General features: G+C 41.5%; 2 protein-coding genes across 3 annotated transcripts in view; one reads left to right on the top strand and one right to left on the bottom strand.

Moving 5' to 3' along the window:
* Window positions 1–1,676, bottom strand: part of BZW2 (basic leucine zipper and W2 domains 2) — a 56,253-nt gene extending 54,577 nt beyond the window's left edge. Inside the window, exon 1 of one of the 2 annotated variants that reach the window (XM_043462772.1) lies at window positions 1,520–1,676. The gene's annotated coding sequence lies outside the window, so the exon portion shown is untranslated. Of the gene's footprint in view, window positions 1–1,503 lie in introns of both variants that reach the window. The other variant, XM_043462773.1, reaches the window with a different exon arrangement.
* Window positions 1,677–2,000: 324 nt separating this feature from the next.
* The window catches only part of ANKMY2 (ankyrin repeat and MYND domain containing 2), a 38,756-nt gene continuing 24,735 nt past the window's right edge, over window positions 2,001–16,021 (top strand). Inside the window, exons 1-2 of the mRNA XM_043462771.1 lie at window positions 2,001–2,308; window positions 11,512–11,576. Coding sequence (XP_043318706.1) covers window positions 2,242–2,308; window positions 11,512–11,576 — 132 coding nt within the window. The 5' untranslated portion in view covers window positions 2,001–2,241. The remainder of the gene's footprint in view (window positions 2,309–11,511; window positions 11,577–16,021) is intronic.

Raw genomic sequence — 16,021 nt, 5'->3', positions numbered from 1 at the left:
TGTAATATCCCTTATAGGATGTTAAGTCACATGGTAAGGAAAGGTTACTCTGTAAGCATTTTCTTAGCTTTGTGGGTTGCTCCTTCATGAGACTGTGTTTTCAATCAGCTGTAACTGTGGCAATAGCAGCATTCTAAGTGTTACAAAAGATGGGTCACTCAAAAGCCTTACTACTTGTTTGAACAGTCACATCATTATTAAAGCATCCCTGAACAAAAGTTTCTTTGTTATACATTGAGTTGAATAATTTCAGACCATTTTCATGTGAGATGTTCTGGCTCAGATTTGCCCCAGCCTGCAGAGATGAAGCCTTAGACAAGGAAACATCTGGGACTCAGGGGGGAAAAATTTTTTTGGGTTAAAGGCAGGAAATAAGGGTGAACATCTTCCAGGATTTCATAAGTGTTAGTGAATGCTTCCAAGAAATGAAGGTGTAAGGCCAGAGGAAAATACATTTCACTTCATATATGGCACAAGAGGGGAGAAAGAGTGGTGGGGAGGGATGCTTAACAAAAAAAAATCGACATAATCATTCAAGTATTTCTCTTGGAAGCAAAAGGGTCTTGGGAGAAACAATACTAGACTGTAGAGAAACAGTAAACACTAATTTCTAAAGAAGCTTTCACCAACGCTGTATATGTTATGGATAAGCACCCGAGAGGAATGACTGACTTTATATTAGCAAGCAAGTCTTGTGGCTGAGCCACAGGAGGGTGCACACTTGTATTTATCCCCTAGCTTCCCATAGTGAAAGCTTGAGGTTACATATTACAGTTGAATGAAGGTTGGATTAAGAGGCTAATCTAATGCTATATATAGACAGCAACACCAATTTAATCTCCGCCCCTTCCCCCTCCCCTCTCTATTTCCATAAATCTCAAGATCTGAGTTACAAAGAGACTGGGAACTCTAGCAGAGTGAAGAGCCTCTTCCTCTGCCCTCCCCCTTGACTGTCTCTCCTAAATCTAGTATTAGTGCACGTGTAAATTGCTTCCAAACACGCTTTACAGGCACACAGGGCGATCAGATCCAGTTTTCTTCTACAGCTTCCACAGGGGCCGGAGGAGATGACAAGTGGGGGCGAGGGGTAGGTTGCCAGAAGAGACTTATTGTCACATGCTTTCACCTCGCTTGTAATGGGGAGCTCTCCTTTCCTCCCCACTCGTAGTTCAGAGCCTCAACCTTGGCTTCCCCCGGAGTTGCATCTGGCGGTGCCACGCACGAGACGCTGCGCACCCGCCACTTCCCACCGCGTGGCCGGCCCCTGCCCGCTCTTGGTCTCTCGGGGCGGCCAAACGCGGCGAGTGGTGGGTCTTTACTCTAGGGCACCGATACGCTGTAAAAGCGATGGTAATGGGGTGGAAGGGAGGCTTCCCCACGGAGAGGCAGGAAGCCGCCCGAGCAGGCACATGCTTCCTCCCAGCCAGTTTCGGCCGGAGGGGAAGCTCACAGTCGGGCTTTGGCTCCGGTGGTCTAAGGCTTGCCGGCTCTCCCCTTCCCTACCTGGCTTGCTTCTCACCTGTCCGAGGAGGTAGCGGCGACGCGCGAGGCTGGGGGCTGCGGCGATCCCGGCAGCGGCGGTGGCAGAAGCGGCAGTGGTGGTGGCAGACAATGGAGGAGTGAAGGACAGACACATTGACATCGACACACGGAGCTCGGCGCAGCCCCGCCTCCCACGCCGCCCCGCCTCCCAGCCCGCCCCCGGCCCGGGCCGCTCCACTTCCAGGGAAATAAAGGGGGGATGTATAGCGAGAGCCAGGGAGATGCACGCCCCAAGAAGAAATTTTCGAACACAGAAGCTCCAGATAGAGAATTTAATTATTGTGTGTCCTTAAATATCTGAGCCGGAAAGAGTGGCTTGGGGGAAATCTGTAAGAAGCATTTAATTACCCCCCAGTGATTTTCTCCGTTTGGTTCTTCCTCCCCAGGCTCTTCCAATGGGACAGCCTCGCTGCTGCCTCCTGCAGCTCCTCCTCCCTGCCGGGCCAATGAGGCGCGGGGGGCGGGGACTACCGCTGGACCTGGGGAGACCGCCCGCTCGGCTCGCCCGAGCTCGCCCGCTGCTCGCCCGCTGCTCGCCAGCGCCTGGAATGAGGCGAGAATTCGAACACTTCCACGGTTGGCTACTTAGAGTCCTAATCGCAAGTTGCCTAACATTGCGGCTGGCTTTCGTAGTACAGACACGTCGTTTCTTTTTAGTGCTCCCGAAGACACAGACTAGCCGTCAAGCTGGCGGAAGCAATGGTTCACATACAGAAAGGCGAGCTAACCCAGGAGGAAAAGGAGCTGCTGGAAGTCATCGGAAAAGGTGTGGGTGCTGGGCTGCGACCGGGGCTCTGCCTGCCTGGCTGGGGAGGGAAGAGAGGGGCGTGGCGGAGCCCGGGCGGCGCCCCAGGCCCGGCTGACCCCGGGTTGCGGTTTTACGAGGTTGACACCCTACCACCGGGAAACAGCGCTCCTCCCTTTGGTCTGGGACGAGTTGCGGGGGCGGAGAGGTGGGGAGGGAGAAGCGCAGCTGGGACGACATTCTGCAACGGAGGTTGCAGACATTCGTCCTCTGAATCAGCTTTTGGAAGGCGGCACCTTTCCGGGTTCCACATCCGATGATAAAGAGCCTCCCGGGGGTGGGGCCTCAGAATGTGCATTCTTAAAAACTCCTCAGGTGAATTGACCACAGTCCGCCTGGGCGATAGTGGCCGGAAAGTTTCAGGCTCTTAGACCGGTGTCTACAGGGCCATTTCGACTTCCGGAGGCCGAATGATCTGGATCCCTTGGCTGTCTCCGCCCCCTTTTGAAGGAGGGCGGGGTGGAGAGAGCTCCTAAGGAGCAGCGTTCTTTATAAGGGCACAAAACGACATCTGTAACTTGCGCATTGAGGCTTCTGCCTGCAAGGCCTCCCTGGCATCCTTCCAGAAGCCCCCGACCGCCGCAGAAACTCGCGCTAAAGCGAAGGGGTTGAGGAGGCGTCCACACCGCTTGGCGCGCTTGGCAGGGCTGCGATCTTGTAATCGCTCTCTGCGCGCATTCTCTTCCGTTCTCCAATGCGAGTCCCACTTCCACCGCTCCTGGTGCTAGGGAGGGAGACGCAGGCCCCGGGGACGAGCCAGAAGCCGTGTGTCCCCTCAGTCCCCCAGCGGATATCCCAGAAGAGTTTGCTGCTAAGTCCCGTTACCTGGCAGTTGACAACAGCATGAATACGTGGCTTCTGCACTGTCAGCAAGCGGGGATGGGGATGCGTGGGAACTGTGGGCGTTGTTCCCGTGGCTGCTTTAAGCTCAAGGATCAGCTTGCCCTCGATCGGGATCGGCAGAGAGGCTGGTCATAATAACATAAAAAGCTTCCCAATTTCCAGTCTTTCTTTCTAAGTAACGTGGCTCAGATCTGGACTTAGAGAAAGGCAAACTTTCTACTGACAAGGAAAAGAGAGAAAAGAGAGAAAAATCGGGTTGGAACTCAACAGGTGCTGATGAGCTGAGCTCACCCGATGTGACCTCAACAATTTTAAGTCAGTCACAACTGTATGTTTGTCATGATAAGTGTTCTTTGCCCAGAATTTGTGGGACTTAGAGTTAGATCAGTGTGTTTGTTCAGCATGGTTCTCGCTGACCTATTTGGCATGCGGTCTTTCTGTTCTGTCTGTCTCTGTTTAATTTCTCCGTGCCTTTGGTGGCTCTGGGATTCGGTTCACCAACCATGTGAGTCTCAGCTCTGTGCCAAGTACAGTGCTGGGCAAAAAAGGCGACAAAGGATCAACTTACAATCCACCAGGAATGCAAATGCTGTTTTTAAGCAGTCCAGGGCTATCACCTTCTCTCAAAAGTGTAAACAAGAGAGCAGTTTTGTAAAGTGGGTCTCTGAAAGGCGTAGGGGTGTGTGTGTGTGTGTGTGTGTGTGTGTGTGTGTGTGTGTTGGAGGGAGGGCAGGGAAGGGGAAAGCTTGGATACATTATTGGGTGTCCACCAGTTTTTATTTGTAAAGATTAAATGAAACAGTTGATGTGAATTTAGCCTGGTTAACACTGTGACTTCTTTTTTTTTTTTACTGGGCTCACATTGTTCAACAAATTACATAGACCCTCTTTCAGCTATTTATTTGGTGCAAGCTGATGAGAAAAGAAGTGAGATGGACTTAGTATGTGATACATTCTTTTTTTTTTTTTTAGTTGGAGGCTAATTACTTTACAATATTGTAGTGGTTTTTGCCATATGTTGACATGAATCAGCCATGGATTTACATGTGTTCCCCATCCCGATCCCCCCTCCCACCTCCCTCCCCATCCCATCCCTCTGGGTCTTCCCAGTGCACCAGCCCTGAGCACTTGTCTCATGCATCCAACCTGGGCTGGCGATTGTTTCACACTTGATAATATAGACGTTTCAATGCTATTCTCTCAGATCATCCCACCCTCGCCTTCTCCCACAGAGTCCAAAAGTCTGTTCTATACATCTGTGTCTCTTTTTCTGTCCTGCATATAGGGTTATCGTTACCATCTTTTTAAATTCTATATATATGCATTAGTATACTGTATTGGTGTTTATCTTTCTGGCTTACTTCACTCTGTATAATGGGCTCCAGTTTCATCCATCTCATTAGAACTATGATACATTCTTGTCAAGTGAAGAATATGGTGGGACATCACCATACTCTTAAAAAAGAGTAATGAGAAAACTGTAGCCAACCTTTACTGACTATTATCATGGGTCTGGCATAATTCTTAGCACTTCACATGTAACCGTGCATTTAATCTTCGTAAGCTAGGAATATAGACTTCTCTGTAGCTCAAACGGTAAAGAATCTGCCTGCAATGCAGGAGACCAGGGTTCAATCCCTGAGTTGGGAAGTTCCTTTGGAGAAGGGGATGGCAATCTACTCCAGTATTCTTGCCTGGAAAATTCCATGAACAGAGCATCCTGGCAGGCTTCAGTCCGTGGGGTCGCAAAGAGTTGGACACAACTGAGCAACTAACACACACACATAACACTGCACAACATTTTAAATGAGTTAGTGTATATTAAGTATTTAAGATACTGTGTTGGCTATGATTATGGTAAATATGGCAGTCTCTGTAGATAGATAACAAACCAAGGAATTGAAAAGTTAAATAGCTTGCCCAATGTAACCCAGGTAATAAGTGGCAGAGCAGAAATACCATCTGGTCCACAGTTGTAGAAACATGCTGGACTTGAAAACAAACTAAACAAAAAAATGAAAAAATGAAATCAGCACCATAGCAGTCCATACCATATCTTACTCACTTTGAAAGGTAATTGCATTAAAATATTATCCTGTCAAGTTAAATTAATTATAATTGTAAGGGATTTTGTAGTTTTGTGTGTAAGTGGCTCAGGGGTGAAGAATCTGCCTGCCAAGCAGACAGTGGGTTTAATACCTGGGTTGGGGATATCCCTGGAGAAGGAAGAAGCAACCCACTCCAGTATTCTTGCCTGGGAAATCCCATGGACTGAGGAGCCTGGTGGGCTACAGTCCATGGGGTCCCAAAGAGTTGGACATGACTTAGCAACTAAACAACAATTTGTAAAATAGTTGTTGGCTTATAGCCGAACAAAGGTCATAAACAGAGTTTATATTTGTGCTCATAAGAAGCATTTTTTTTTTAAAGAAAGGAGTACAGTTCTGATATTTTCCCCCCTTTTGGTACATTTCTCGACTTTGAGAAGCACTGGATTAGTCAGTACTACTCTGTGAAATTAACAATAAGTTTCTAGCCAAGTGTGACCTGTCACCTTAGCCAGTCTGAAATAAGCTGAACAAAGTTTTGAATGTCTCCATCCTGCTAATCACTGCCCTCCAAAAGTTAAGCAGATTGTAAGGGGGACTTAGAGCCCAGAGAATACTACATATGGCAGTGGACACTTTAAGAACAATTTCTTCTTTTGACTGAATTCATATGCTAGCTACTCTACAGGTTGTTTATTTGTTGGAATGCCAAGAAGTTGTTCCAGATGAAACTGAGAAGCTGTTTCTCACATATCCATTTAAATCATAGTCACTGACAGCATCCATTTCACAGCATTTCAGAAGAAAAATGAAATCACTGAAGCACAGTTAAGTGGCTTATATTACTTGTAGATTGAGCCATTCTTCCAAGTTCCGATATCTTTTTCACTAAACACTGAGGAAGCACTGTTTCAAAATAAATGAAACCTCCTTTAAGAATATAAACCAGAAGGTCTTTCATTACTTATCTTGTTTAGTACTTGAAATCCCTGGAGTCAGTGTTGCTGATTTCACAAGAAAGTAATGAACTTTCTTTTCTTTTTCTCTTTTTCCATTATTGGTATTAAAGGAGCTATGAAACAGGCTTGAACAATAAGGTTTATTTTACCGGTCTTACTGGAGTATAATTTAAGTATGATAAACGATGCATATTTTAAATGCACATTTTTAAAAAGAGAGTTTTGACATAAGTACACATCCATGAAACCTTCATTGCAATCCACACAGTGACCAGTTGCGTTACCCCAAAAGATCCTACATGCCTTTTGTAATCTGCCACTCCTTCCAATCCTGTCTCCAGGCAAAGAGCAATAGGTTTCTGTCACTATTGGTCAGATATATTTATTCTAGAATTTTATAAAAGTGGAATTATAAAATAAATACAGTAAATATTCCTTTTTTTTTTTTTTTGCATGACTTCTTTCACTCAGCATCATGATTTTGAGGTTCATCTATACTGTACCAACAGCTCTGTTTTTTATTTTCTTTGTTTATTCCCCGTGTATGGATGTATCATTATGTGCTTATCTGGTCACACTTAGGGACATTTCGGTTGTTTCCAATTTGGGACTGTTAAAAGATCCTGCTCTAAGGTCCTGTGGAGTTAATATGGTTATTTCTAGTGCCCCTGGTATATAGAAAGATTCAGTTCAGTTCCGTCGCTCAGTCGTGTTTGACTCTTTGCGACCCCATGGACTGCAGCATGCCAGGCTTCCCTGTCCATCACCAACTCCCAGAGCTTGCTCAAACTCATGTCCATCGAGTTGGTGATGCCATCCAACTATCTCTGTCATCCCCTTCTCCTGCCTTCAGTCTTTCCCAGCATCAGGGTCTTTTCCAGTGAGTTAGTTCTTCACGTCAGGTGGCCGAAGTATTGGAGTTTCAGCTTTAGCATCAGTCCTTCCAATGAACACCCAGGACTGATCTCCTTTAGGACTGACTGATTTGATCTCCTTGCAATCCAAGGGACTCTCAAGAGTCTTCTCCAATAGCACAGTTCAAAAGCATCAATTCTTCGGCACTCAGCTTTCTTTATATTCCAGCTATGGAAAAACCATAGCCTTGACTGGACGGACCTTTGTTGGCAAAGTAATGTCTCTGCTTTTTAGTATGCTGTGTAGGTTGGTCATAGCTTTTCTTTTAAGGAGCAAGCATTTTTTAATTTCATGGCAGCAGTTACCATCTGCAGTGATTTTGGAGCCCCCAAAAATAAAGTCTTTCATCATTTCCATTGTTTCCCCATCTATTTCCCATGAAGTGATGGGACCAGATGCCATGATCTTAGTTTTCTGAATGTTGAGCTTTAAGCCAACTTTTTCACTCTCCTCTTTCACGTTCATCAAGAGGCTCCTTAGTTCTTCTTCACTTTCTGCCATAAGGGTGATGTCATCTGCATATCTGAGGTTATTGATATTTCTCCCGGCAGTCTTGACTCCAGCTTGTGCTTCCTCCAGCCCAGCGTTTCTCATGATGTACTCTGCTGCTGCTGCTAAGTCGCTTCAGTCGTGTCCGACTCTGTGCGACCCCATAGACGGCAGCCCACCAGGCTCCCCCATCCCTGGGATTCTCCAGGCAAGAACACTGGAGTGGGTTGCCATTTCCTTCTCCAAAGCATCAAAGTGAAAAGTGAAAGTGAAGTCGCTCAGTCGTGTCTGTCTCTTCGCAACCCCATGAACCGCAGCCTACCAGGTTCCTCTGTCCATAGGATTTTCCAGGCAAGAGTACTGGAGTGGGGTGCCATGGCCTTCTCCCTGATGTACTCTGCATACAAGTTAAATAAGCAGGGTGACAGTACACAGCCTTGATGTACTCCTTTTCCTCTTTGGAACCAGCCTGTTGTTCCATGTCCAGTTCTAACTGTTGCTTCCTTACCTGCATACAGGTTTCTCAAGAGGCAGACCAGGTGTGTATTCTCATCTCTTTAAGAATTTTCCATGGTTTGTTGCAGTCTACACAGTCAAAGGCTTTGGCGTAGTCAATAAAGCAGAAGTAGATGTTTTTCTGGAACTCTCTTGCTTTTTCGATGATCCAGCGGATGTTGGCAATTTGAAATCGATTCAGGTTTCCTAATAATCAATGATAGCATAGAGTTCAAAAACAAATTTAAATTCAAATATATAGAAACCATTAACTATATGACTGGGCAGGTTTTACAACCTCTATAGGCTTCATTGTGTTCATTTACAAAACAGCTCCTTTAGATACTATTTTTTTTAATGCAGTGATTCATAATCCTAACTTAAGGACATTTGGTTACAAAGTCTAAAAATAGATATGAGTAGGAGAATTTAGAAACTTCACACTTAAACAGATTCAGTATTTCAAAATGCATGTTGTAGTTAAAAGTCTATTTAAAAATATATTTATAACTATGTATCTATGATTAAATCTGTATCCATGTATTATTTTTAAATCCAGACACTTTATTTTATACATGATTTTACTTACACATAAATGTTATAGCAACTAACAAGCGAAATAGTTTTTTTAAATGCTTAACTTTGATATAGATTCCTCACAAAAAGACATTCCTTTTGGAAAGTGGAGTGAAAGTCATTCAGTCATGTCTGACTCTTCCAGGCCAGAATACTAGAGTGGGTAGCCTTTCCCTTCTCCAGGGTATCTTCCCAACCCAGGGATCTAACCCAGGTCTCCTACATTTCAGGTGGATTCTTTACCAGCTGAGCCTTCAGGGAAGCCTGAAACTCACACATACCCAGATCTCATGACCGTCTGATGGATTGCTGGAAACAGAAATGTCATGTTTGTTTCTCCCTTTTTGTTTGTTTTGGCTACTTCTTGTCCTCAGTGAGACAAGTCGTCCCAAACTAGAAATTAGGAGTGTCACAATAAATTTTATTATGCTGCTCTAAATACAAATAACAGGAGTATGTAGTGTGCATGGAAGTTGTACTCTCTGTCCTACACCAAGACAAGCCCTTAGTCCTAAGAGCCGTATGGGATAGATGTTATTATTTCTGCTTCACCGATGGGAACACTGAGGGTTTTATAGGACTTGTTCATTTTTGTAGTGCTGCTAAAAGGCCCGTGGTGTGGTATAAGAGAGGGCAGTAACAGTGAGAACATCACACTTATCATCGTCTCTTTTCTGCTAAAATGCTGGTCCATCCAGACAAGTTATCAATCCCACCCTAATGGAGCAGGTTAGATTGTGTTTTCTTCTCTGGAGTAATTTGGAGAAAGTCTCACAAGGGAACCAAATCATTAAATATTGTTTTCATCATTATAGGTCTGTTCATTTTTGTCTCCAATGAAATGTCTCATTTCCTATCCCCCTTTTAGTATCACATTTCTTCATCTTAAGAGTTTGTTAACTGAGATTTAATACATTTCTTTCTTGAGGAAAGCAATTAATCTTTTAAACTTAATTTCAAAATATTGTTTGAGAGTCTCCTATATGCACAGTGAGGAATGGAAAAAAAAAAAATCCTTCTGCATTAACCATGCGTTTCCCATTTCCATGCTGTTGACTTGTACAGTTTCCTACTAATGTCATTAAATTAGGAACACCAAATTAGAAATCATCAGAAGTTTCTCTTCTTGGGGGTATTGTGCTCATCTGTTTTCCAAAATCTGTTTTCATTCTCTGAATTCCCAAACCGTCTTAGAAAAATTTTCTAACCATGGTCCCTGCATTTCAAAAGACTAACTGGTATTCCATGGCATGTGAGTGAATGCCTCATCTTTTTTTTTTTAATTGCCCTGTGACTGGACAGATTTAACATGTATTCTTAGCCCTTGGGCTCAACGTTTATAGAATTATCGGCCTGTTCCCTAACATGAGCCAAGTGTTTATGACTGTAATTCCCATCCTTCCCCTAACATATGGCAGGCTTTGGCATGATCCCAGTCCCTATAGTATTCTTCCTTTACTGCATAAACATCTCTTGGTTGATGAAAAGTAACTTCAGTTATTCCTCAGTGGATAATGAGGTTCAACTGAAGCATCTTCCTCAAGTGAAATTGGGATGCTGGATTTTGTTCTAATTCCAGTGTGTGAGTCTCTGGTGAGAAACCATGGGTATGGATAAGCTTCTGTACAGAACCTGCTTGCGTGATTGAAGGCTTTCCCCTCTCCTCTGTAGCTATAGCCATTCAACCAGTGATAACAACTGCCCCTCAGATGGAGTGCAGGATCAGACAAATGAACTATTGCCAGGATAGCTGTCATGGTCCAGGGCCTTGTAGATCACTCACTTGACATGTCCTCAGCTGAGCTATTGCAGTATCAGTCTAGGAGACATTTCTGTGTCTCCCCTCTGTTGGTGAGGAGCACTCAGATTATGTGCCTAAGAAGCAGATCAGGTAGAAAGAAGCAGGCTAAACTCGATTCTGCTTTCCACCTTTAACTCTGGAAAAACTGCAGACTTTAGCATATTCTTGAACTATAATTCTAAATTTAAAAAGAAGAAGTAATTCCTCATTGAGAATGCTTCAGTTCTTCTATGTCCTTTCAGAGGAGAGGCTTAGCTCATCCTTTCTCCCTGAGAACGTGCAATTTCATTATCCTGTTCCCCTTCACACAAGAAATTTTTTGGCAGAACATGTGGTTGGCTTCTACTGATGATGATAATAGCAACATTTTCTCCTGAGACTACTTGCTTCTGTCAGCATGTGTTATAGACGGCTGGAAAGCCTGACAGTTGTGGCCCAATTACAGCTTATTTACAAATTTACAGAAACTGACCTTTAGCTTTTTATCAGATGACTTTCAGTATGAGAGTCTGAATCCTGGCCGTAATGGCACTTTTATATAGTACCAGGCTTTAAAGATAACGTCTACCTCAGCGTTTCCAAACCAAGAATTCTATTACAAGCATGCCATCAATTCACAGGGCCTAGTGGCGACAAGGTATATAAATACTGACTGTATTTTGAACCCCAGTTATTACATTGACTGCAGTTTAAGCTTTAGATGGGTTGGATTAGATGCCCTTTAAGATTTGTTTCAGTATTAAAAGTCTTATGCCTTGTGGTTTTTGTATTACTGCCAAAAGGAAAATGCAGCCAATTTAATATACTCTGAGGCCAGTGGAAGTAAAAGCAAGATGGAGCTATTTTAGTCTCTATGAGTCTGTTCTTGGGAATAATTACTTTGTGGAAGAAATACTGTGTGATTGATGTTTTATTTCTTAACAACCTAACCTGACTCATCTTAGTTTCACAGATAATCCGTTAAAGTTTGTTTCCTTGGTGGTAGATTCTTTTCTAAAGATAAATAAACTTTGCGTTTTCTTCCTTTCTTTTTTTAAGGTACTGTCCAAGAAGCTGGAACATTATTAGCCAGCAAGAATGTTCGTGTCAACTGCTTGGATGAGGTAAAATTTAAAATGTTTAATAAGATGTTTTACTTCCTATGAGAATAGATAATGTATAAAATCTAATAGTAAGAGTTGTTTTCTAGCATTTGTCCTCAAGTTATATTAAGCTCTGAAGCAAATATAGCAAGACAGGTTGCAAAAGACAAATAGCATGTAAAAAATGTTTAATTTTACTGGTAATCAAATAAGTGACAATTAAACCAATACTATATCATTCTTATGAAGTATGGGAAACACTGGACTTGTATATGCTAATGGATTAGGTATAAATTGACATCACATTCTGGAAAAAATTTTTAGAATATTTCTTATTTTTAAACATGCATACCTTCAATCCAGCAATTCTCCTTCTAGGGAAGGTTAACTGAACCTAAACTCTACATTATACAACAGTTGTATCCAAAATAACTTTCTGAGATGATGGTAATTTCTCTTCCAATCTGTCCAGAATGGCAACCATTAGCCATGTGTGGCTAGTAGCTACACTATTATGCAGGACAGTTCTAGTACTATAGACAGTTAACTGAATTTCTGTTTCTCATGCATTAAAGCAAGTGTTTTGTTAACCCTTTACCCACACATGGATAGCAAAATTAATATCAGACAAAATAAAGCTAAAGCAAAAAACAAACAAAAAAAAGATGAAGACTCTTTGTTATATGTCATTAATAATCCTCCAAGAATATGACAGCATTAAGCCTTCACTAATAAGCCTATAGCTTTGAGGTTCATAATGAAAAAGATGGAAATCAAAGGAGAAATTTGTAAGACCACTAAAACATCTTCTGGTTAAGTAGGAGTATACAAGGGTTAGAAAATTGGATAACCTAACAGTCTCTGCACTGTGCATAAGACAGAAATAGTACATCTCCATTTTATGTGGAACACTGATAAAAATTTGCATGTGAATGATACTAATTTGTATAGGAAAATTTTAGCTAATTTTGAACAAGGTTACCAAATGTAATATAACACTGAAAATAAAAATTTGATCCAAATAATAAAACATATAACCCAAATGCTTGTTAAAATTCTGAATAATTCTTAGTTAATGGAAGAAATAGAAGTAAAAATTACCTACTATTTATAGCTGAAAGCACAATATTTATCAAAAGCTACTGTTGATCAAAAACTGGTGTCATGTGGCCAAAATCATATTCAGAGGAAGTTTTGTAGCATTTATTATTGTACTTTAAGTCTTTGTGGTGTTCTGAGCTTTCAACTCATGAAATTAGATGAAAAATAGTATACTCAGAAAATGCAGGAAATGAATTAAGAAAAATAAAATAGAAATAAAAAATTTAAAAAGTCACTAAACATAAGCAACAAAAGAAAAAACAAAAATGAAAACCTTTGTACTTCACACCATCCAAAAAAGTAAAAAGAAAACCCACAGAATGGTTTTACAGATCCTATCTGGTAAGGGATTTGTAACTGAAATGTGTTAAGAACCCCTACAACTCAATAATAAAAATTACAAATCACCCTATTTAAAAATGGGCAAAGGATCTGAATAGACATTGCTCCAAAGAAGACATACAAATGGCCCATGAAAAAAGGCTCAAAATTAGCTGCCAGGGGAATGCAGATCAAAACCACAGTGAGAGGCTACTTTATACCCACTAGGATGGTGAAAATAAAAGAGATGATAACAAGTATTGGTGAGGATGTGGAGAAACTGGAACCCTCATGCTTTGCTGGTGGGAATGTAAAATGGTGCAGCTGCTCTTTAAAAATGGGTTGACAGTTCCTAAAATGATTAAACATAAGAGTTACCATATGACACAGCAATCCAGGTGTATAACTAAGAAAAATAAAGCATATGGCAATACAAAAATTTTGAACATGAATGTTAATAGCAGCATTATTCGTAACAGCCAAAGTGCCAAAGGTGGAAACAGTTCAAAACATCCATCAACTGATAAGTGGATAAACACAGTATGTGTATCTATGCAATGGAGTATTACTCAGCTATAAAAAGGAAAGACATCTTGGTGCATGCTACAACATGGTAAATGTCAGGTAAAATTCTGCCAAGTAAAATAACCCAATCAAACAAGATTGAATATTATATCATTCATTTATAGGAGAATTCAGAAATGAGCAAGTCCAGGATACAGAAAGCAGATTCGTGGTTGACTAGGGCTGGGTGATGGGATTGGGTGGGGGCCAACGGGAATGATGTCAGTGGGCATGGTGTTTCTTTTGGGTGTGACAGAAGTGTTCTAAAATTGATTGTGGTGATAGTTGAACAACTCTTAAAATACTAAAACTTATTTAACTGTAACATTAAATGGGTAAGTCATATCACAATGAAACTATTAACAAAGAAAAGATAAAACAAAGTTATCAATTTAAGACCCCCAGCCCCCCCCCCCCAAAAATAGACAATTCTGAAAGTAGAAGCAAGAAAATTATATGTATGAACACCGAGGAAGTAAGTGAGAGCATAACCTGCAGTGAGAAAAAAAAATTGTCATAAATTTTTTGTTTAAGCTAATTCATTTGAAAACCTATGTGAAAGTAGTGATTTTGTAGAAACATTAAAATGAACATATTCATCTCGTATAGAAGTATAAAAATGGAAAATAAAAGATTTGTGTAAATGTATTTAACTGCCAACTACCTTTTAAAGCTACAGACCTGAGTAAGTTTTACAAAATGTCCAAGGACCATTTAATTCTCATTTTACACAGATTGTACCATTAATTCATAAAAATATGGGCAGATGCCCAGCTTATTTGATAAAATAATCCTAATGCTGATTCCAAAATAGGAAGAAGCCCAAGCAGACTATGGGCTCAGTGCACTTTGTAAATAAGGATTCAGAAACACTATATAAAATACTAGCAACTTTATACAGTGGTGTATCAAAAGAATAATAAGACTTAACAAAGTAAGGTTTCTCCAAGAATGACAGGATGATTCAGTTTAGAAAATCTTATGTAAATCACTATTTTACAAAGTAAAAGAGAAATGATCTGTAGATCATCTCAATAGATATTATAATATATTTGATAAAATTTAGCTACTGAGGGTAAAAACTCTTTAACAGATTAGGGTAGAATGGCTCTTCTGTAGCTTAGTAAAAGAATGAGTTTCTGGAAACCCTCCACAAGCACTGGCATCCTATTTAATGTTTAAAACATGAGACACACTCTTATACAATACTATCCTATATATGTTTAAACCTGGAGAAGGAAATGGCAGCCCACTCCAGTATTCTTGTCTGGAGAATTCCAGGGACAGAAGAGCCTGGTGGGCTACCGGCCATGGGGGTCACAGAGAGTCGGACACGACTGAGTGACTAACACACGCTAGGAGCACTGGGGTCAAGACAAAGAGGTCCTGGACTCTGTGAGCGAGCTGCACGCAGATTTGGCCTCCTAGGTATTCCTTGAACACAGAACACCAAAGAGTTTTACTCTTGCAGTCTCTTTACTGGAACATTCTTCTCTGTTTAGTTGCTGAGTTGTGTCCGGCTCTTTGCAACCCTGTGGACTGTAGTGCCCCAGGCTCCTCCATCCATGGGATTCCCAGCAAGAACACTGGAGTGTGTTGCCATTTCCTTCTCCAGGGGATCTTCCTGACCCGGGGATCAAACCTGCATCTCCTGCTCTGGCAGGAGGATTCTTTACCGCTGAACCACTGGGGGAGCCCATTCTTCTTCTAGTTGCTCAATATTTGCATCCTTCCTCCAGGGCTTTGTTCAAAATGCCACCTTGTCAGAGGGATATTCTTTGACTGTCCTTTTAAAAATACCAACCTCCCCTAACCTTCTGGCATTCCCTCTCCCGCATACGCAGTGTTGTCTCCCTAAAGCACTTACTACCACCATCTGCCTTGTCACCCCTACTAAAATTTAAGTGCCCAGGACTTAGACCTCAGGGGTATGGCTTTGTTCATTGATACCCACTGTGCATAGGTTTGTCTGACATAGCTTAGGCACTCGTAAGTATTTGCTGATTGAATGCTTTTTTTAATGATAATAGAGTTATAACTTAGTAGACTAATATTGATGAATTCTTTAAGAGTTATGGGAGAGAAACTTTATTTTTAATGTCATCATATCTAAAGTTTTTAAAACTACTCCCTTATTATTTTCCCATTACTGCTGTCAGGAAACTTTGACTGCTTCTACTAAGTTGCCTCTTGTACAACCTCCTAATAATTCTCATGTCAACATACCTCTGATAATATGGAGTACTATGTTCATAAAAATAGTCTAGAATCATTAAAAACAATTCAATTATGTTAGTATTCTAAAATTTGCCAAAAACGCGTTTATATATTTTAGACAGGTTTTCACCCAAAACAACTGAAATTCCAGCACTCACAGAGTCTCTTTTCTGGGTTCTGAGAAAATTTACTTATAGGAAACAGCTCATTTATTCATCCACCAAATGCTTTTAGATACTTAACATATAAGGTTGTATGTTCAT

The sequence above is a fragment of the Cervus canadensis genome, chromosome 3, assembly GCF_019320065.1.
Source record: "Cervus canadensis isolate Bull #8, Minnesota chromosome 3, ASM1932006v1, whole genome shotgun sequence".
Classification (NCBI taxonomy): Eukaryota; Metazoa; Chordata; class Mammalia; order Artiodactyla; family Cervidae; genus Cervus; species Cervus canadensis.
Note: the sequence above shows the minus strand (reverse complement) of the source record. Positions and strands in the feature narration are given on the sequence as shown.